We start from the raw sequence: 23177 nt of genomic DNA on the forward strand, positions 1-23177 counted from the left end.
CCCCTCACAGAACGTGGATCCTGAACCACAACACTTGTCTCTGACAGCGCTGTTTGGAAAACAAGAAAAAACAGATGTCTCAGAACCTCTTAATAAACAGCATCAAGAGAACCTTCCTGTCAGGCAGGGTGTGGTACGTTCGCTCTCCTACGAAGAACCTAGCAGACATTCTCCTTGTGCAGAGAAACAGCTTTGCCCTGCCATTCAGAAGCTTATGGTGCGTGGGACAGACCTTCACCCACTTGCTGAGTTTCCTGAGAACCGACTCTGTGAAAATGGCAATATCCACCCTGTGGGTGAGACTTTCACAGGACTTTTCCAACCTGTGACTTCTCGTGGTATTGCAACATCTCATGTAGTACAGGATGCTGCTGGTACTCAGAGTTTATTACAGAAATTGCAGGGTCAGTCAGGTTCAGTGACGAAAATGGATCCCAGTGCAACAGGATCTGTGAACTCAACAGCTTCTGTGTTCAGCAGGACTCCTGCTACTGTTGGAGCACCAGCAGCACAGATAAATAATATGACCCAGCCACCTTTGGTATATTTCAATGGCACCCTGCCAGGTCAGACTTTAGAGTCTCAGACACTTGGTAAAGAACAGCCCAAACTTCCTAGACAGCCAATTTCTCTCTCTGGCAATCAGTCAGCCAATTCTGGGGTGATATCACCTCAAGAGCTATTGAAAAAGCTCCAGATAGTGCAACAAGAACAGCAGTTGCATGTCTCCAGCAGACCAACGTTGGCAGCTAAGTTTCCTGTTGTTACTCAGAACAGCAATACACTGAAACCACTGGATTCTTGGATAGAAAAGGCACCAGTTACAGAAAAACAGAACTCTCTCTTTCAGGTAAGTTAGCAAGTTCAGATTTAAAAAAAAAAAAAAGGCAATTTTGTAAACTTGAACATTATAAGGCTATTCTCTGTTTCTTTTGGCCAGTATATTCATGTTTCTGCCTTACTAAATTTTGCTGTCTTACATGCATTTTTCACTTTGCAAGTGACAATTTAAGAACAACATCAAGTAAGTTCTGATTCACTAATTGTAAGTTATTGCAAATACCAAGGGGTATGTCTGTTGTACATCACTAATGACCAAAAATACTGCAGTCCTGTTTGCTGTTTGTTTGTTTTTGTGTGTGTGTGTGTGCTTTTTTTCCAGACATGTTTAGAAAAGTTGCTTAGTTTTCAGTTGCCATACTTTGTCTCAGGCTGTTGTGAGTAACTGCTGGTAATTGAGTGTAATGTTTTGGGTTTAAGAATGTTTTTTCTTAGAAAATTAGTCAAACTTTTCTGTGCAGGTATGTTTTTCTTTGTATGCCAGTTGGTAAAAGGACACTTACTTCAAAAAACTGCTGTTAGAAAGTATTTTTATATTGCTGAATTATCTTGTACCGTAACAACTACTCCAGGTTATTCAGTAGTTTTGTTTTTCCACTTGATATTGTTTTGAAAAGTTGCTTTGTATCTGAATGTCTTCCAAAAAAAAAAAAAAAAACCCAAAACCCTGGATTTTGTTGATTGTGATCCTAAGATTGGTGTCACAGAAAAATCAGGATATGTCCAGAGATTGTGTCTCAAATGAGTACATATTTCTATTCTTCAGGAGAACCTCAAATGCGATTCCAAAGTCCTCCATCTTAGACAACTAACATCTTTGTTTACCATTTCATTCTTTGTAGGAGCTTCCACAGTTGAATGTCTTCCTGTGTCTTTTGGGGGGATGAACATCCAAGCCCCTTTAAAGTTCTTTTATTGCAGAAGACTATCCACAATCATTATGTTGTGTTGGAGTCTGACATTGTAAAGCAGTCTTTAAGTTACTTACCCAAACGACAAGCTATTCATCTTTTCAGCATAAAATTCAAAAGCTGTTCTTCTGCTGTTACTGAGAAATGAAAAACTACGGAATGCTTCAGTCAGCTTGCTCCAAATATCCTCCTTACTCCTAGAAAGTTATTCTACACCTGAGGAGGCTGAAATGGCCATTTAACAATTAAGGGCCACATGAGCACAAACACTGACAGGTCAAGATTTCTAATTCCACGGGAGATGTCAAGGGAAAATGAATTTGATAAAGCAAATAGTTATCACTATTTTTATTCTTTAATTAAACTAGTTGATGATATTGAATCTGTGTGAAAGAGTATCTTGTGGTTTAGTCACTAAAATTATTCAGGATTGGTTGCTCACAGATGGTAATCTGACTTTCCAGTGGAGTGCTAATGAATAGAAAGAGGATCCAGAGTCACAATAATGTACTGTTTTCATGGGGAATGGAGCTTACCTGCTATAAGTGAAAGGAATTTTCTGATTCACTGATAAATATGTATAACATGGAGACATAAGACGTTCCTAGTTAGGAGGAAAAAGTGCAGTGAGGCAATTGCCAGGCTATAAACCAGTATGCAGAATAAAAAGTGGCAGAAATCTTGATGTACTTTTGAATGAAAAATCCATACTGATGCTGATGAGGTTAATGACTTTGTGTATATTTGAAAAAGAAACTGATTCCAGCATTAGTTGCAGTATGGAAAGGGAATTGGCGATCTGACTGATAATGCAATTCCAATAGATTTACTGCTCGAGTATAAATAGAACAATAGGTTGAGAGAAGAGAACAATTTTCACTGGAAGAAGCATCATCCACTGGGATTATTGCTGCAATTTTGCTTTAACACATACAAAACAGAAAAACAAACAAACAAAAAAAAAAACCAACAAGCAAACAAACAAGTAAATAAAACTAAAGAGATTCTTAGTCCCCCTTTTTCAAGGCTGTGAGCTCACCAAAAAGATTGACATTGCCTTGGAGTGACTTTACAGACACAGATACAGCTGCTATAAAACTGTATTAGATGCAGTTTTTTTGACATATTTAGCTTTATTTGTAAGACTTAACACATAGAATAAAAATCATGAACATGTGACTAAGCATTGTTTAGGACACCTAAAGCTTGGCAATCTGGAAGGAATACACCCACCCCCAAAGCAAAACAAAAACCTGGAAATGAAGGAATGAGTCTTTATTTCTGTAGAATCCAATGAATTAGCCATAAGAAAGAAGAAAAAAAAAAAAAAAGATAAAAATTTGAAACTTTTAAAACCAACATTAATCTTTTTATAATTACATCTTTGCTGTAGACCGGAGGCTTTAAGTGCTGCCATGCCTGCAGACAGACATTTGAGTGAAATTGAGTTGGCACAAATATATCCACACATGCTCATGCAAAATTGATCAAAGCAAATTCTGATGACAAATGCAGCAAAAGGTTTGTTCTCTGTAATTATCTTTTGGTATTGCATCTTTTACTGTAATTTAGCATACAGAAAAAGCAAATTCTAAAAAGTCTGACAGGAATAGAAATGTATCTGGACTGTGTCTTTGTTATTTGGAAAAATCACATTAAAGGAACATCCCAGATCCATCAGCAGTGCTAAGAAAATTAAAGCAATAGTCTTCTGCACAATTGACACATTACAAGTCCAATTTTAAATTGGCTTCTGCATCTCCATCTGGTATAAGAACTGTGATCTCCCACGTGGAGAGGAAGAGACCAGTCACAAAAAATAAAAACCACAACCACACAACAAAAAAAGCAAACTAAGGAATAATACTCGGAAGCATTCAGTCTGGTGCCAGTCCTATTCTGAGAAGTATTCCTTTTGCAGATGATGAGTAACGTGTGCTGAGGATGCAATAAAAAAGCATTAATCTGCAATAGGCTTTTAAACGTGTGCTTAATATTAAGCATAAGTTATCCTGATTATAGATATATGCATGCTTAAGAGTTTATGTTAATCGGAATTACAGTTTTAAAAATGCTTGCAATAACCTTGACACAAATCTATCTTTTCTTCACAAGGCCACTTATATCGCTTACCACTTACATTGCTTGCCACTTACCTCATTTCTTGGAGCATTTTCCATCAAAAATGTGTTTTCTACTTAGTATCTTACATGCTCTGAACAAGTGTCTGGTACATAGTAGCTAATGATACGATGCTCGTATCAAAGATACCTATTATTTTAACTGCTGTTTCATCATGAGATTATAAACGTGTACAGGAGGAATACAGTAGCTGTGTTAAACTTGTCGTGAAAAGTAATTTAAGATTCTGTAGTTAAGCATCAATAAAAATTGTCTGGATTATACTTGGGAGAGACAAAGCAATGTTAACATTAGCATTATAGCCAGCTGCATTTTAATGGCAGCTTTATTTAAAGTTCCTGAACCATTCCGAGATTAAATGCTCTAAATGATGGCACTACAATGAGTGAGAGGCCCACAGCATCCACTGGGTGCTGATGGTCCAGAGGAGCGCCTAATGCAGCTGGCATTGTGCACGTGTAGGAAGCAGCACCAGGCCCCAGACTCCATTCCAGGAGATCCATGCATTTCTTAGGTCATGGCATTAGGGGAATTTGTCAGCTCTAATGTTGTCTAGCTGCCTGCAGCCATGAAGAATATCAAACAGATCCTAGCGAGCATTTGTGCTTCAGAGAAGGTATAGTATGTGCTGCAACAATTACCCTGCACGGTTTTCATTGCTGCAGGACTGGTGGCAGACTGCTACGCTGTTATTAGTGACTCAGGGATTCCAGTATTGACCTGATAAAGCTGGAAGCAATCCAGGGAGGCTGCAGCCCACAAGCAGTTCGGGTTAAATTCTGTGAGAAAGAAGGCGATCAGCACTGTTTTGGAAGGGCTGTTACATCTCGTGGGAAATTCCTCAAAGCTGAAAGATTGGTTTGAAGGCCACATGCCCCTACAGAGCATTTGCAGTGCTTGCAGCAAGAGCTTGCTGCTATAGGAATTACACTTGTAGTGTCACTCTAGCGTCCCACGTTTCCTCATGGGCATCAGTTGGCCCAGTGACTGAAGGTGATCTGAACTCTGAATCTGAACTGAAATTTTGCCCTTGTGTTTTAAAAAGCAACCATCCTGTTTATGTAAGAATTTGTTAAATGGCAGAAGCTTTGAGCACAATGTCTTAGAAAAAAAAAAAAAAAAAAAAAAAAGGACCTTTTAATGTTTGAACACGAAACCAAACAGTATGCACTGAAAAAATGCCTGTATTTTCTATTTGTCTCCTGAGGCAAACGCTGAAGTATTGCAGTAACCTGTAGACATTAGCTGTGTCACCAGTAGATGGCAATATTGCTTATTCCATATAGCTTCCATATGGTTGGCAAGTTCTACCAAAAAGCTGGTTTTATCCAGGAAAAGCAAATAATATTTGATATATGTGTTGTGGTTTAACAGACGTGTGTTTGACAGTAGTAACCATTTAGTACTAAGAACGTGGTTTGTCTCAGGTTTTGTTTATATTTCTCAGACTAGAGAGAAGTGTCCTTTGATTTCAAAGGACGTGTCATTTAGGTCTTGACATAGTCTGTCCTAAAACATAGGACATAGGCTCTGTCTTATGCTAGTGAGACTGTTTAGGACTATGATTTAGGACTATCTCCTCCAGCTGTTCAGCACCACTCCTTTGCTGGAGGTTCCTACCCTTGCAGGGCAGTATGTATATGCATTCTTTAAATCCCATTAGGAAAAATCAGCTGGTTTAAGCTAACCCTGCCAGTTTCACTTGAGGTAAATTAAAGAGGAGTTACATGAGTGGCACGGATGAGCAGATCAGAAGTGTTGCGGTGTCTGGAAGCAGCCAGTCTTCCACAGGTACTTTTCCAGGAAAACGTGCGTGCACAGCCTCAAGGTCTTGCTCTGTGGAAGCATGTCCCTGTGGACTTGTGATGGTTTTCCTTTAAAATGAACGTTGGTTTTGAAGCATAGGTGCACAAACATGCATAGTACCTTACTGTTTTGGAAGTAAACCTGCAATAAGTTAGGAGTATCTTATTCAGAAACTTGAAAGGCGGACTTGATGATTTCGCTTGTGATCGCGTGTTATGGGGTAGAAAAAAAGCTGTGGGTAGAGAGTTTCATTTCTAAGTAGTACTGTGTATTTGAGAAAAAATGCTTACTTCAAAAGAGTATTGAAGATTTTTGCATAAGGTGCTTATTACGTGCTTTCTATATACATGAGTCTTTCCAGGCCCCTAGTCTTTTTGCTTCCTTTAATTTAAATTGAACATTAAATGAACATGAGATCTCATTGATTCTTTCTATATCTTTTATATTGCAGCCAAACTGATATTATTCAGAAACATTTCGTGTAGAGCATTCAACTAGGGGTAAGAAGAGCTACCCCCAAAAAAATGTTTTTTAATATTGAACTACATTGTTTTACCTTACTAGGAAATCAACCTCAGATCTATTTCCTTTTAATTTTTTTTGTTTTTTTGTTTGGAACCCCAGACACAAAGTGGAGTGCTTCTATAGGCTTTTACCTTCATGGAGCAGCAATAAATCATGCTTCAATTCCAAGCATGGTGGAATTTCTTTGTACCTTTTGTTCTTTGGAACAAAAACAAAAACAAAACAACAACAACAAAAAAGATTTGGTACTTGAATACTGAGGAGATGGCTGATAAGGTTAGGATTTATTACTAGTTACATGCAGAAAGCTCCAACGTCTGCAAACTTAGTGAATAAACTTTGTTATGTCATATATTATATCTGCTACTATTGATCAGTCCTGCATGTTTTAGAGTTGCAAGATGTATCGCAGAATTTAAACATAAAAATTCTTTGACACCTATATTTGCAGGTTGGCATGGATATGATGCAGAGAGAACTTGCAGAACTACAGCAGCATCTGGGTTTTCCTTCTCTTTTAGGGCCTTTTTGACTTTCTGAGCTGAATGTTGGTTAGGAGTCAGTTTTGTTTCTGACAGTGCCACCAGCTAACTGCAGCTCTCATAAATCACTCACCTCTTTTCTTTTCCACTCTCCTTATATAAAAGGAGGACATGTGAATGTGTGTTTGTGTGTATATACTTGTGCTTGTATGTACATACATATGTGTGTATCCACATATAAAAGCTAATCGGAAAATTACAGTTTGCAAATGTTTTCCAATACTGGTTACAAAGATTAGTCTTTAATATTGGCATTTGTATGTAGGCAAGCATATTCTCGAAGATCAAACTTAAGGACTTACTGTTCCTATGTGGAAAACTTTACGTCTACATTTTCTAAGAATGGTGATTATTTAATAGTCTGATTTCTGTACACAGTCTGCTCCTGTACACAGGTTATTTGCCTTATCAGACTGTATCATATTTGAATCCATTATTACATTTTACTGCGAGTTGGATGGAAGACCTTTTAATTGGGAAATGGACCATATAGGGGTCCTGAACAAGAGTTTCATGTAACTGGACCAATCTCCAGCAATTTCTGTACCTGTTGCAGTTTTAATCATCTTAATTCCTTTGAAATTAATTAGATAAGTTAATTGATTACTTGATTTTTATATGGACAGGTAATCTCACCTCAGCGCATTCCTGCCACTGTGACTCCTACCTTGTTGATGTCCCCAATGGTGTTCACTCAGTCCACACCTACTCCAGCAAAAGCAAATGAAAGTGGGCGGTTAGCAGCATCAAACCAAGAACCTGCTGCGAGCTCAGCCAGCCTTCTCCTGCCACTGCAAACCCCAGAGCCAGCTGTGATCAACTCAATGACAAAGATACAGCTGCAAGAAACACTTTTACACCTGATCCAGGTAAAATGCCAAGAATTCTTCTGCTTTGCTTTAAATCCTTATTCCTATTTTGCTGTAAGCACCTGGACACCTAATCAGTTGCATCCATCTGTCTAGAGGCTAAATGGATAATTAAAAGATCTGCTGGGAGTTGTGCTACTTAGGGCTGTGCGTTAATGGAGCACTATGACATATACAGGGGAGGTAGTAACCTCTCTTTGCACACTGCTGGCTTAACTGCATTTTGATTAATGAATGTAGTTTGGGGATCACGAAAGATAATAAATTTGAAGGAAAAGAATAAAAGTGACTGAAAGCTTCATAAGGCTGGCCTATGAGCCAGAGAGAGACCTGTTACATTTTTAGCTAAGGATAAATAAAGGGTGATTATTCTAGCTGCCAGATACTTCAGAGATGCATTTTAGCAGTGAGAGAAACTAAGATGGGAAGTGTGAGCAACTTCAAAATATGGGTTAGATAACCTAAAAATATACTAGTTCAGTCTACTCGGTATAATCCTCTACTTCAAACACTGAAATTCCTCTTGCTGCACTTACTCAGGTTCAAATCCAACAAAACATGTCAACATATAGGAGACAATTGTTACTGCTCTGAGATGGTATGAATGATTATGGTTTATTTTTTTCTGTGACTTGCTCTGAGACGAATACCTGAAGAGCAGAGGTTGAGGAGAGACTGTATAGCTAAAGAACTGGCTATAACACATAATGAATAGAGACACAGGTTTAAGGGTCCAACTTGTAGGCCAAAGCTGTGCCTATATGGCTTGGCATTAACATAAAAGTCTTTACTGGAATTCTGATTTGTCTCGCTTAAAATGCAGTTTAAATTACAGACCCAGAAAGAAAATAGCAGCTTTAAAAAATTAAAGTTTTTTCTCATTTTCTCCTGTGTTTTTAGTTTGCGATTAAAAACCAAAAATATCACGTTATCCTGTCTTTACATACTAAAAATATCTGGATAGTAGGAAAACAATATATAAAGTTAAAAAAAAATTAGTCAAGAAAACTTAGATTCTGCATTCTGAAACTGTATTTGCGAAATGTATATTTGATCCTGCTGTTCTTGATAATAGTTAGGATTAACTGCATTACCTGGAAATTACTTAAAGTTTAAAACTGTGATGCTGATTGCCAGTTGCTTAGCTGTTACTTTTGGTTATATAAAACTACAATCTCAGATGCTCATGATTTTCTTCAAGGGGTATCTTGATTTTAGTCATCTTCATATATTTATGTAAGCTACATAAGACTTTCTCTCTTAATGTGAGTTGACCAGTTCTTGCAAAATGATCTTCAGAAGGAAAAAGTTAAGCATCAGAGCAAAAGGAGCAGCATCAGTTAGGAGTGTTAAGTCTAAAAGAGCTAAACAAGGTGCAAGGATTGGCTCGGGTAGGATTTCAGGGTGTTTCACTGTTCCTTCAGATGTATTTGGAATTATCACTGAATTAATGGGGGAAACTACTTAAGGAAATCCCTAGGTAAATGAAAGAAAGAGAAGAAATTAGAGGGTTGTATAATCACTGCAATATCATGCAAAAATAGTATACTCAAATCCACTGAGAGTTCGGAATGTCTGCTTTCTGTGTATTCGTTACTACTGAATATCTGTAGAGATATTCATGCTTGCCACGACAGAATTTATATTCCCATGCAGCTCCTCAAAGTCTCGGAAATAGTACACATATATATTTTTGGTAAAGGAAATAGACTTCCTATTACTCACTTCTTAAGACAGAGCAAGGTTGAAAGGCGTTCTGTACATAAAACTAGAGGGAAAAAAAAAAAACTATACTCGGGGATGTCTGCCTTGCAGTAACAATTGTGTTTTGCTTTTCAGAACGATGACAACTTCTTAAATATTATTTATGAAGCATATCTCTTCAGTGTGAGAAAGGCGGCAATGAAGAAGTCTATGTGAAAGAAGATTTTTTAAATTAAATTTCTATTATTTCCTGACTCCCAGGAAAAAGGTTTCAAAATTTTCGAGTGATGCTATGTTTAAAGAAACGAGTGGTCTTAGGCACTTTGCATACACATAGATTTTGCTTGTTGGCAGGTACATGCTGTACTGAGAAAGAAGTGGGCAGAAACGGATTGTGCCTTCAGGGAGGAGAGAGTCGCAATGCTGAAGACTTAATCAAAAAATATCTTAAATTATTTTTCTTATAGTGTCCCATGGTTAGGATTGGTTTTCCTGCATAAAGTCCCTGTTCTCAGAATTCACTTTCCTTTTTTTACTTATAGCGTGGTCACTTACTGACAAGGTATTTGACATGATTTTTCTCCGAGAAGTCGTACGCCGCTTTCACAATGAACTATGCCCGTTTCTGACCACATGGTGGCAATGTTGGACTATTTTTAGGGAAGTGAAAATGCTGGTGAAATTCTGGAACTGAAAGTCGTAGGTAAACTGTTAGGTCATCGTACTTAGTTGTCTGCAGAGCAATTTAGAAGAAATGTCATGACTTTTCCCCAAATTTTTGTAGAAAAATCTTTTTCTATTTTAACAAGAGTATTTTTAGCTAGCCATAGAAATGGGACTCTGCAGGTGTTTTAAAGAATTGGGGGGAGGGTTTTGTTTGTGAATGTACTTGCTATCAGCGTAACTTGGGGAGGGCACTGGATTCATGTTTCTACTATTCTAGATCCAATCTGTATTATTATAAGCAATGTGCAACTTTGTTAAGGGGGAGACTACATGGTGTAAAAGTCCTATTAATTTTTTAGCGCATTCCTGGAGCACAGTGATTTCTTTGACCCATTTTTAAAGAAAATAAAATGGATAATCCCTCCAATGTGGTGATTTTATTTTATTGTACCATGGACTACATATTTAGAATTGTTGGGATCACTTGTATTTCTTTGACTCTGGAATGTTTTTACACTTGGCAGAAGAGACATTAATGAGATTTTAAATCAATTAGAATAAATGACTGAAAGAATTTCTTTATGTTCTTATTAACATCTGTTGCTGAAGTGTGAGTTTACTACAGTTTAGGAACCCCAAGTTGTTGCTGAGATGTTTCTTTTATGGGTGCTGGGAGCCTGACATGTAATGCATAAATGAGTAACGCTAGACTTTTGCTACGTGAAATAGCTCATAGAAAGCAAGATGTATTCTGGTTCTGTTTGCTACCAAATTGCTCACAATTCTTTCAGATTCAGTGAAAAGAACATGTTGCATGGGTGTCGGCAAGAGTAGGCCTTAAAGACGGGAAGCCCTGTAGCCATTACGATTTATGTGATTCTACTGAACTAATTCGAATAACTTCTGAATGAACTGGTGTGAAAGAAATTGGAATCTGCACAAGGGATTTTTTGAGATACGTAAATACGTGCATAATGTCTGTGATTATGGATTATTTGACAGTACAATTTAGAGATGATGGGGATGCATAGGTAAGACCTCATATGACATGTAGAACTGCTTGTAAATGGTGGGTAAAAATAATCCCTTAGTATCTCTGACTGTGTTTGTGATTGGTTTTCTACTTAGGGGAGAAACACTTTTATTTACCAAAAAAAAGCTATTTTGATGCATGAATTTTAAGAACATCCTTTTTTATTGCTTTTCAGAGTAAGGTGTCATTTTAAAAACCTTACAGGATTATTTTTTTTAAATACCTGCTAACTCTTGATGTGTATGACAGCAGTATCGGCACTACACTGAACAAGCTGAGGCATATCTTAAAGCAGACAAGGATAAAGTTAGTTCAGGGTTTCTACCTGCAGCCCTCTCTTCTGGTTATGGCTGCGCTGAATAACAATGATGGAACTGTTTTTCTCACATTCTCACTGCTCTAAGAGGTATCTGGGATTGTTCAGGTGGTGTTAACTTGCCTTTTGTGAGGTTTATGAGGGTAGTTGCTACATGAAGGAGGTGCCATTTTAGTTGACTTGCATACTTACCACGAACAACAGAGTGTACAACAGAGAATGTAGAACACAACAGAGTCTACAACAGAGAATGTAGAACAGGCTCATAAAGAAATATTCTCAATTCTGTGATAACAAACAAAAGAGGAAGAGTATTGAAAGAGCTGAATCGAAGCCAAATTTGTTGCCTAGCTTTCTATTTCAGATAGCCAAATGTGCTTCTTCAGAGGCATTTGGGAACTGGTTTCATACCAGTGTGACCTTTATCACCTTCATGCATTAATCCCAGTCTCAGCATCAAGGTTTTCAGTGTATTTCCACTTAACTACTGCCCACTTCCTTACAGAATTCCATACTTATTGAACTAGAGAGAGAAGATAAGGAGTAGAAAGTTAAGGAAATGCTGGAACATAATCTCTAACTAATTCTGTTGGTGTTTATCACGGAAATCCGTAATGTTCAGTGAAAACATCCAAACCTTTCCTCAGGCCCTTCTCACAGAAAAATCAAATCCTTAATTTGATTTTTATTCATTAGCTCTCTATTGCTCCTCTCTCTTCTCTTCCTTGTTGTTGTTGCAAAGGGGATAATTAAAACTGCACAGCAAAATAAAAATTTTCCAGGAGCAGGATGCAGCTGAATAAGCAGGGTGCTTCGTCTCCTCTGACGGCCTATTTACGTTGTGTTGAGCTTTGAATTTCAGTCACAAGTGCAGTGGGTATTCTAGATATCTTTGTCCCTCTAGGATATTAAAACAACAGTTTAATATTTTAGCAAACTAGGAGAAATTTGCCGCAGAAAAGAGAAAAGAGATTTTTCAGCAAGCTTTTGAGGCTCTAATGTTGCAAATGTTATGAGAAGGCAGCAGCTTTACCCAGAGGGATTTCTGAAACCTAGAGAAAAGGCAAAATTCTAGTCATTGAAGTGAATAATGCACTAAAAAATTAATTCTCAGTCAACATACAAATAACTTCACTGCTAGTCCTGACTAAGGACTTTTAAAACACTCGTGAGTGCCAGCCTTTTCCAAACTGCTGTGGCTATCTCCAACAGAGTTGTTCTGACCTCTGGGCATGAATCTGCATGGAGTGGAGCTGAGAGTACAGGAGGGGACTTGGCATGTGCAAACAGGAGCAAAATGTGGTCCTGCAAGACACTGAAGAAACAAAGGCTGTAGTTTTATAAACACTTTAAGTTGGCTGTGGTGCTGAAGAGGCATCACATCCCAGCCACCCACTCTAGGCTGTTTACTCCTGCTCCCACATTGGTCGTTTCCTTCCATCTCCCATCATTTTTCTCCTTCTTTGTTTTGATTAAGGCAGCTACATGGTACAATGTGTTGCAGCAGAATTGGTTGAGGTTAAGACTCCCTGTGCTCAGAGGTTGGTTTAAACCTAGATGGATTCAGTGGGCAGCAGCACAGGCACCTGCACTGGTCTGAGGATGTGGGTGTGAGGCATGTGGTAAATGAGTGGGATCTGTAGAGAGGAAAGTGAGGCGGGAAGGTTGAGCTGCTCTGTTGCCTTAAACTGACTTGAATTTCTGTGAAACTGATCTAAAGGCTGTTTGCCTCTTCGGGTAGACCTCAGAAGATGCCACAAAGATGAAAACGTGACTTCATTGTTGTGCCCTACCTTGGCTGCTCGTGGAAGTCCGTGAATGCATTTGCAGACCCCTCCACAAAGGTAAGGTATTGTTTCTGAGCCTAAGCTCTCTAGGCTCTGCGCAGAGGCAGGGCAAGGACAGGATCCTGAGGGCAAGCCTGAGTACAAACCTAATTTAGCCAGGGAGATTAGATTGACTGGGCTAAAGTTAGCCTCTGCAAGCACCTTCCACAGCACTGCCATTGTCTTGTACTGAAACTACTGACAGCTGAGCCAGCCCCGACTTCTCCTCACAATACAGCAGCTGTTTGGGTGAATTTTCCCTTGTTATTTTTTTTTTAATTCAATGGAGACTATCATCAAACCTCAAAAGACTGCTCAGATACAAATCTTCCTGGTATGGAGGTGAATGAGAAAGGCAAGGAACAGATTGGATTTGTGTGTATGGCTGAGAAAACTACTGAAACTAACAGGAAATGAGCAGTGGTAAGATACAGGGAGAAGGGGGAAAAATATATATATATTTTTTATGTCATTTTAAAGAACAGATTTTTGAGAAAAAGTGCGTCCTGTATGTGATCACCTTTACATTTTAGATCATAGAAAGAATTCTAGTTTTAAGTAGTCTACATTCATGCTTTTAAAGCTGAGTAACACCATAAAGGCTTCCAAAGAATGAATTTAGCATAAGCATCTGGTGTACACAATAGGAAGTCACTGTATGGGTTTTGGGAGCAGCAACCTCAGTCACACCTAATAAAAATAAATAAATGAAACTATTTGGGTTATTCATTGATTAAAATCCTTCTTATATTAGGGCACAAATTCTACAAAAATCAAAGCAAGTTCTGAGTTAATGACAATGTGTGTGCACTAGCAATATTTTCGATAGAGACAGGAAAAAAACTGAGGTCAACTGCATGAAGTTTAACAAGGCCAAGTGCCGGGTCCTGCACCTGGGGCGCAATAACCCCAAGCAGAGCTACAGGCTGGGAGAGGAATGGTTGGAAAGCTGCCAGGCAGAGAAGGACCTGGGAGTGATGGTGGATAGTCAGCTGAATATGAGCCAGCAGTGTGCTCAGGTGGCCAAGAAGGCCAACGGCATCCTGGCTTGTATCAGGAACAGTGTGACCAGCAGGGCTAGGGAGGTGATCGTTCCCCTGTACTCCGCTCTGGTGAGGCCGCACCTCGAGTACTGTGTTCAGTTTTGGGCCCCTCGCTACAAGAAGGACATCGAGGTGCTTGAGTGGGTGCAGAGAAGGGCGACGAAGCTGGTGAGGGGCCTGGAGAACAAGTCCTACGAGGAGCGGCTGAGGGAGCTGGGCTTGTTCAGCCTGGAGAAGAGGAGGCTCAGGGGTGACCTTATCGCTCTTTTTAGGTACCTCAAGGGAGGCTGTAGCGAGGTGGGGGTTGGCCTGTTCTCCCACGTGCCTGGTGACAGGACGAGGGGGAATGGGTTTAAGTTGAGCCAGGGGAGTTTTAGGTTAGATGTTAGGAAGAACTTCTTCACTGAAAGGGTTGTGAGGCACTGGAACAGGCTGCCCAGGGAAGTGGTGGAGTCACCATCCCTGGAAGTCTTCAAAAGACGCTTAGATATAGAGCTTAGGGATATGGTTTAGTGGAGGGCTGTTAGCGTTAGGTTGGAGGTTGGACTCGATGACCTTGAGGTCTCTTCCAACCTAGAAAATTCTGTGATTCTGTGTGGTAGCTAACCAAAAGTCAAGCAACTGAAACTATCGCAGCTTCCCTTACTATCAGTATGATAGCAGCCTGCTTTCAAGTTGTGAGGGAACTAGGGGAAACGATGACAACGTCCTGCAGCTGCTACCCTATACACAGCTGGATGCTAAACCCATGGCTAGAGCCTACATAATTAACTCTTTTCTTGCCTGGGTGTCGCCACCCCGCATTTTAGGCCCATCAGCTGAGTGCAGAGCTCCTGTGCTTTGGCTTGAACTCTGCTGGTGTGCATCTCTGTTACTGCAAATAGCTTTGGGTATAGCTATCAGCGCCGTATTTCTTCACCTGGTACCTGAAATCTACTTACAAAACCTACTGAAGTAGAGATGGATGCTATTATTATGTCACTTCAAAACCTACCCGGTGTGTTTTTCTCCAGCACTTTCCTGTAAGCACGGCATGTAGCAGGCCGGCAGGATGGAGCGTGCAGGCTCTTGGCAGCACTCCCAGTGTAGGGCCACTCGGGCTGGAAACAAAAGCTCTGCTTTCCTTCATTTTTACTGCTGCTTAGCCGTCTGGCTCACTGACGGTCTCCTTCTTTCCACTTAGAGCAGTAGCCCCAGACCTACCACTTAGTAAAAGTGTCTGTGGTCCCCATTCCTCTAGAATTTTTATTGTTTGTTATGCCTGAGGATCTCCCCTTGGGTTCTTACCAGGCAAATCCTGCACTCCCTGGCCTCTCCCACTGATGCAGCGAGCTGTGGCCTGGAGTTTGAATTAGAGCATCAGTCAGGGTATAGTATCATAGCCTAAGCCTGGGGTCCCATGCTTAGTGCTTACTGTTTGGCAATAGAGGTAGCGATTGCCACCTCTTTTCAGAGCTGTGTTTGTAAGCACAGCCCATTTGTTGCCACTGAGATGCTACTCATCCTCTTACGATAGCCTTTTCCCTTCCTGCTTCCACACCTGACACTAAGCTAATCCCTGACTGCAGGGGGCTGTTAAATCCAGCAATCGAAAGTTCTTCAGCGTGAAGTGCCCTGAACCAGCCAGCTGACCAGAGCTGAAGACAGTAAGCGCTTATTTCTGAGCCATCAGCAGGTGGTCAAAGCAAGCAGGCTTTGCAAAGCAGGGCACTTTGCAAGTGCTGCTGTGCATACCCTGAAGAAATCAGCTACCAAAATGAGAAGATTTCAGAGAGAAAATACCAATTTGGAGGTGATAGAAAGATTAAAGTTGGTATTTCTTCTTGTCACACCATAACAACATGTTTCGTTACACTGGTGCTGAGGGAGCAGGTCTGAATATAGAGGTGGTGGGATGGGGAAGATTGGCAGGGTCAGGTACAGGATGGAGGGACACAAAAGTTGTGGTCAATATTCAACCCACAGTGGTCTGCTCATTTTCAGGAGGATGACACTAGCAGTGATTTCATTATCCACTTAAACATCTTGGGATGAGAGCTCTTGGATGATTTTAAAGGATTTTTGTTTCTTCTGTATGTTTTGTTTGTCTTCAGCGTTGCTCTAAGAGTGCTCGTCTAAAAATAGCCAGATGACACAAAGTGCTTTTTATACAAATTATCCTTGCAAAGAAGAGAGAAAGAAGCATTACCTCCACCTAAAATTGAGGTGGTGAGTGGTTACGATGGGTTTATGGCAGTCACAGGAGAAGTCAAGAGGCACAGCCAGCGACTCAGCCACGCATCACTGGGGGCTCGCTCCTTTCTGCATCCCATAATTGTTGTTTGTCTCGGTCCAGCCCAAACGCCTCTCTTTCCCAGCAGCAGCTCTTCATAAGGGATCAGCAGGTTGTGTGGGCAGGGAAAACTGGAAACAGCAAGGAACAGAGAGAGGCAGCAGCACAGTGGCCAAAACTGAGCCCCAAGGCACGTGGGGGTTCTGGTGTTACGTTTTCCCCTTCCCCTTCCCTGCAGCATCCCTCAGGCTGGGCAGGTTGTGCTGCTGAGGTGGCCTCCTGTAGCACAGAACTGATGCAACCAGCAGAAATGAACCAAGCAGCGATGGCATTTCCACATGCAGTTCCTGCATTGATCAAAAAATGAATTTCCGCTGCTCCGAGATGTACTCTCCCAGCTGCATGGCAGAGCCCATGCCGGAGGCCACCCAGAGCAGGGCTCCTGTTGTCCTTCCCGGCCCGCTGGCGTCTGCTCTCTGCTCGGCTCTTGTCTCGGAGCCTCCGCTGTGATTTGTGAGGTGCTGCTGCGCTTCCTCCCTGTAAATGTTTTTCTTCTGCCAAGTGGCTGCAGCAGCACAGTGGGAGTCCTGAAGGCTTTCTGATGGCCTGCCAGAGGTGAGCGATTGCTGCTGGCATTTCAGAAAAGAGCAGGGTTAACACAAAGTCCATTTTCAGGGGGAGGGGATGAGGGAAAAGCATCCCCTCTGTCAGCTGCTCCCCTACAAACACAACTTTGCCAGAACAGGTGGGACTATCGGGCGGTTGAGATCTGTTGCTGACCCTTTCCTTGGCCAGCACAGCCTTCAGAGAAGCCTGGCAGCCCCATACAACACTGGTCAGCAGTGCTGAAAACCCCAGTGAGTGACAAAACATCCTCCTGGCTCCCGAAGGCAGCATCCTTTCAGCTTGGCTGCGCAGAGCTGCAGCACAGAGACTGGCCTGGCTGCGTGCTCCCCAGCACAGTGTCTGTGTTCGTTTCCACAGCTTATTGGCCCTGAACAGCCATCTGCACAACCTGCAATTTTCTAGTGCTAATAACAATTTTCTCCTCGGTTAGCGTGTGCAGCACCATACTAAACCCAGCTGATCGCTGTCACCCCTGCCAAAAAGCAGGGAAAGGGCTCCACGGCTACTCCACCCCGTCAGCTTTCCTCGCCGTCCTACACAATTAATCCTAGGGAATTTCTAGGTTGCACCAACCTAAAATACTTCCTCTATTTCCATCTCGCTGCTGGAGACATCCTCGGAGGGAAGGCTTTGGAAGTGAAGCGAATAACCTCTGCATTTTGTGTTGCTGCCTGGGCAAACAGGGAGAAAGCAGCTGCTGGCAGATGTGAAGCCAGACATTAGCATATGGAAAAAAAAAAATCAAAACAGCACAACTCTGGAAAACCTCTAGATGACAAATGAGAGCTTACAGCACTTTAAAGACAGGACAAAGCTGACCAGAAACAAAGGACTTGCAAGTAGCAGGGTTTGGAGGTGCCCCAGCAGAGGACTTGCTGAGTCCCAGGCACTGTGTCCACCTCGAGGGGGTGATGGGGGGCACCAGGGCTCCAGCCTTGGTGCTGACAGAGCCACTGCCAGCCTCGGCATCACAGCTCCTGAACCGCCTGGGGCTTGCAGGCTGGAGGTGTGAGCTGTGTAAGGGGAATGTGGTGAGCCGGAGGTGAGGTGTCCTGGGGGTCCCAGTTAGGTGCAGCAACTAGCACAGCTCTCACATACCCTGTGAGAGCCTCCTCGGGGACCTGCCCCTTCAACCAGCACTCACCAGTCTGCCTGGGCTGGCTCTGCTGGCTCCACCCATCACGGCTGTGGTCTTCATGCCTCGCAATGCTGTGCTTTGAAAATAGGCAAAGACCTTGCGGTCTAGTGGCTTCTGTACCTCTTCAAAGCAGAAGTGCTCCATCACCATTACCGGTGGCAAGCTGCAGCATCACACGTGTTTCGCTGCTGCCTGCTATGACATTTTGGCCCTTACAGACATGAAGTAGCTCAGTGGCTGTCAGAGCGTAATACCGCACAGTGGAGTATGAGAGGAGACAGGCAATGCTTCTTCTTTCCAGTGGATTTATAGACCTGGCAAGCAGAGCAGACCAAAGTTTAAACTGCAGTTAGAAAAGCGAATCACTCCAAACCGGGAATGCCAATTAACTCCATCATCACTCGGACAAATTAAGCTGGGGGCAGAGCTGCAGCAAGCAGCCATTGCTCACGAGATTTCAGCCCGGGCCTGCCTACTTGCTGCACATCAGATTTCCCGTGCAGGAATCCCCAGGGCACGACTGCCTGGCTTCGGTCCGAAACCTGGGAGCCTCTGGCTCAGAAAGATTGTAGCTTCAGCCTTCCTGCTGTGCTAACCTGAAGGCAGGCGGTTGGAGTGCGTCTTTAGGAAACAGCGGATGACTTTAGATAGGCATCAAGGCTTGGAATAGGGATTTTCTTTTTTGTTACTCAGGCACGCATTATCTATTTATCGATAGCTCTGGTAAACCTAAAATCCATTTTCTTGTCAAGTGAGGTGAATGCATTTCTCAAACTCGTCTCAAGCAAGCTGCAGACTGCCCTGTCCCCATCCCATCTAAATGGTTTGCCTCATCGCCGCTCTCTCTGTCGCGTGTCACATGTGCTGCCCAGATGCCAACAACAGCAGGAGGAAGCAGAACAAGTGAGGCTGCTAGAAATTGATTGTTTCAGACATATTTTGCACGCTGTTACATCATGCACGCTGCTACATGCTCTGGCAGGAGCAGAGAGGTTATTTGCTCTCGTAACATATGTGCCTGTGTCCTGGCGAGTCACCCTTCCCTCTTGCACACATTTTCCTGCCTGCCCAGCACCTCTGTGGGCAGAGACCTCACCCTTAGTGGGAGTCCCATGCTGTCAGCTGGTACCCAAGGGGTTAAAAAAGCAACAAAAACTGCTAGCGAGGAGTGCACTGGGTTGCTTCCTCAGCTAATTTGAGCTCCTTGAAGGAAATCAGGGGAGGCATTTAATGATTCTTCTGCGCTCAGCATGATTTGTATCTCCATCCTCTCAGGGCAGACTCGCAGCATTAAATCCTCTGGAGTGGAGGGGAAAATCTCTTTGAAAGCCTCTTGCCGCGCGAGATGCTGTCAGGCAGTGAGGGAAGGAAGGGTGAGTGTGTGCTACGAGAGCTGGCAGGTGACTGAGCTAATTACGGGCTCGGAGGCAATTTAGGGTGACGGGAAGTGACTGGAGTCGTCACCAGGGGTTCACTGGAGCCCCCTTCCCATGGGCTGAAGGCCATCCCCCCCGGTCATGTCAGCAGTCATGAGTCAGGGAAACACCTTCCACTCGCTGCAGGGGAACAGCGGAGCAAAACGCAGGCTCCTTCGAAATGGTGCTAATCCGATGCGGAAAGCTTCTCCCAGCCTTTCTCTTCCTCAAGACTCTCAGGATATTTTTAATAACAATTGATGGCTGCCTAAACTCACAAACATGTTTTCATTAATATTCATGAAAGAATGGACTGTTTTTATCTACACCTACATCAGCGTGTGGTAAAATGTATCCAAAGCCCTGCTTTTATCTTTAATCACACCGAAACTTGATCGCCTCTGATTTTTATGGGGAAAAAAAAAAAATAGTCCTGTTTTCAAAGGGGAAAAGCATGAAATGTTTTAATTTGTGACCTAGAATTTTGGCAAAGCTGCTCCCTTCTGTGAAATCAAAATGAAAGGGAAAAAAAAAAAAAAAAAGTAATCAAGCTTTTAAGATTTTTAATTGAGTTCTGAACATTCCAGCCATGCTGATGTACATTTCTACAATAGCTCCTGTCTGGACACTCAGTATCAGAAGCAAAAGAAAATAAATTAAAATTGCCAGAAAACTTTAACAGATTGAAAAACAATTAAAGGAGGCTTTCTGCACAGTCATTGCCCCTTATTTGTGCTATGGTCGCATGCTGCAGCTCTCTGGGGATCAGGCAAGGAAGCTGTATTTATTATGCAAACCCACAGCCACAGAGCCCATCGTCATTATGTGCTACACGGGGGGCAGCCAGCTCCTGTCCATTGATGCCATCTTCCCAGACAGGCTGGTGCTGATGCCCAAATTGCTACAGAGAGGTCTGCAGAGCCCTGCACCCAGCTTTGTTGCTGCAAGCCCACCCCGCTGCCGTTGCTGGAGCAGGGACACCACTGCCCAGGGCTCCAGATGACAACGTGGGCCAAATAAATCAGGGAGGGGTGGGAACATGGTGGATTGCTGGCTGTGCCCACAGATCACCTGCTGAGCGAGGAGGCAGCCCCCAGCTCTGCAAGAGCGCAGTGAGCATCCTGCACTCACAAAGCAGCAAGCACACCATTACCTCAAAAATCCTCATCAGGATTTCAGAACATAGGTGAGGTGGTAACATCAGACCACAAACACAGGTAGCTCATCTCTGCCCCCCACATCTGCTGACCCTGACAGGGACACAGAGAAGGAGAGGAGGGACCCTCCTTCCTTCCAGCCGAACCAGCCTGGAGCAACCCTAATTTAGCCCAAACACCGCCGTGCTGATAACCTTGCGAAATCCCAAATCCTCGTTGAAACACTGAGTGGGGAGAAGGAGGTATTTGCGGCATGTCCTCCAAGCAGGGTCATTGCATCATGCCTTTAATACGAAGGATTTGGCAACAGGAAGGATGCTGTGAGACGCGCACTGAGTCAAGTGTTTCCGTGGCTGTGGAGCTTAGCAGATTAAGTGGCATCATTTGGTTAGTCACTTGGTGCACCGCAGCTCCTGGGGCTCCCTGGGAAGCGAAGCCTCCTCCCTCGAAAAAGCTGTGCTAGCACAGTCGCTTTACCAGGAGAGGCTTTAATCCCTTTAAAAATGGGGTTTCCCTTCCTCCTAATCAAGTTCCTTCAGGTCATGTGGATTTGAAATGGAAAAGATTAAGTTTAAGCCTTTGGTAGTAGAGGGAGAAGGATAAAGTTGGCTATCACTATGGCTACCTTTGTGACAGGACCCTGGAAAGCTTCTGTCTGCTGAAGTGAGCATCTGCTTTCACTTAATACTTCCTTTTTTTCCCCTTTTCCTTTCTTCTTCTTCCTTATTTTTTTCTTGCCTTGCTCTGCCTTCAGTAAAGGTGGGAGATGCATCAGTGCTCCTTTTCACCAGATTGCTCTCCCTTGGTGTCTCCCTGTGTGCCCTGAATGTCCTGATGCTCTGAACACTGGGGCTGCACAGAAGTGTTTTGTTTTGTTTTGTTTTTTGAATCTAGTTTCATCTTGGGGTATTTAAACAAGTCTAAATTTAGAGAAGAGCTGTGGGGAAAAAAAAAAAAAAAAAAAAAAAAAAAAAGGCAAAGTAACCAGCCAAAGGCATTAATTAATATGACACCTACATGGCTGCTCCTATAAACAACAGGGAGAGCACGCAGCCTGCTGAGAACAATCTCCAGGCAGATATTTACAGAGCAGCTGGGTGGAATGGAGGTCTAAAGGACTGTTTTTGGCCAGACATCTGATGGTGCTCTGTAGGCCTGATGTTCATCCATTATCCTCTGTCCCATGAAATGCAGAAAGTCAGGTACAATACCTGCCTGTAGCCCCTGGAGTTACACCAGGGTGAATCTGTCCTGCTCTGCAAAGGGCTCAGTGAGGTGTCAGACACCTGCAGCTAGTTTAACCCAGAACGCACCTGGGAGTGAGAGGGCTGCCATTTTCCCATCAAGAGCAATGAGGAAGGGGCACTCAGCAAGATGGCTCAGCCAGCACCACCTGGAGCTGCACAGCTTCCAGCTCTCCAGCTCCCAAACTGCCCAGGTAGGCCGCCAGCCCTGCAGACACCACAGCCCCACATCCACCTCCACTGTGCTGCACATCCCTGGGGCTCAGCTGGCCCTGGTGTGGTCCAGCCAGGAGGGAGGGCAGCACACGGAGGGGATGGGGATGGGGACAGGGATGCTTCTCCAGCCCCCAGCCTGGGGGCCTGCCACAAATCTGCAGCCCTTTTCACCCACTGAATCCACGCCTCCACAAGCTCACGAGTGCTAACCCTCCACAGCTCTGAAACCTGATCAGAAGAGATTTGCACAGCCAGCCAGTAAAACCACAAATAAAAGTGCTTTTCCTCCACTGGCTCTGGCGAGGGCCCCCTCCTCCTGGTTGCTGCTGGGACAGGCAGATCAGATTCTCTGCTACTGGCAAAACACTGCACGGCTGCTTTCCAAACCACTCCAAGGAACAGTTAAACCCACTCAGGCAGGCCACAGACATCGTCCTCATATCTCACAAACAGGATGCAGACTTCAGCACAGCTGAGGGAGCAGTTTCACAAGCACGATGTTTGAGCAGGGTAGAAAGGAGCTTTTGTAAATAGATACTTAGCTAAGGGGTCCTACCACGAGACAGAGAGGCACAAGGTTATGATCTCAGATAAATGCATCTGTTGTGAGCAAGATCACGTAGTTTATTCTCATCAGTCCTTGTTTTAAGTTATAGAAAAATAAAACAATCAATTATTATTAAGCAATGATGCTGCTTTATGTTCAGGATGATGACGGAGCAAAGACTTGTTTTGAGGCATGAGGTGGTGGCAAGCACACAGCAAGATCCCAGTGTCTCCAGAATGAAAATCAACTCAGCACACACATCCTACACCCTTGTCTCTGTCCTAATATCTATAAGAGGTCCCTGATGCTTGCTCCCTGTGGGCCCCAAGTGACTGCTG

The 23177-nt window shown here is 43.0% G+C and overlaps 1 protein-coding gene across 1 annotated transcript in view; it reads left to right on the plus strand.

The window, feature by feature from the left end:
* The window catches only part of DCP1B (decapping mRNA 1B), a 44371-nt gene extending 33850 nt beyond the window's left edge, over window positions 1-10521 (plus strand). Inside the window, exons 7-9 of the mRNA XM_082784798.1 lie at window positions 11-850; window positions 7393-7635; window positions 9475-10521. Coding sequence (XP_082640924.1) covers window positions 11-850; window positions 7393-7635; window positions 9475-9555 — 1164 coding nt within the window. The 3' untranslated portion in view covers window positions 9556-10521. The remainder of the gene's footprint in view (window positions 1-10; window positions 851-7392; window positions 7636-9474) is intronic.
* The last annotated feature ends 12656 nt before the right edge of the window (window positions 10522-23177 follow it).

The sequence above is a fragment of the Aythya marila genome (assembly GCF_965140915.1).
Source record: "Aythya marila genome assembly, chromosome: 1".
In the NCBI taxonomy this organism is placed as follows: domain Eukaryota; kingdom Metazoa; phylum Chordata; class Aves; order Anseriformes; family Anatidae; genus Aythya; species Aythya marila.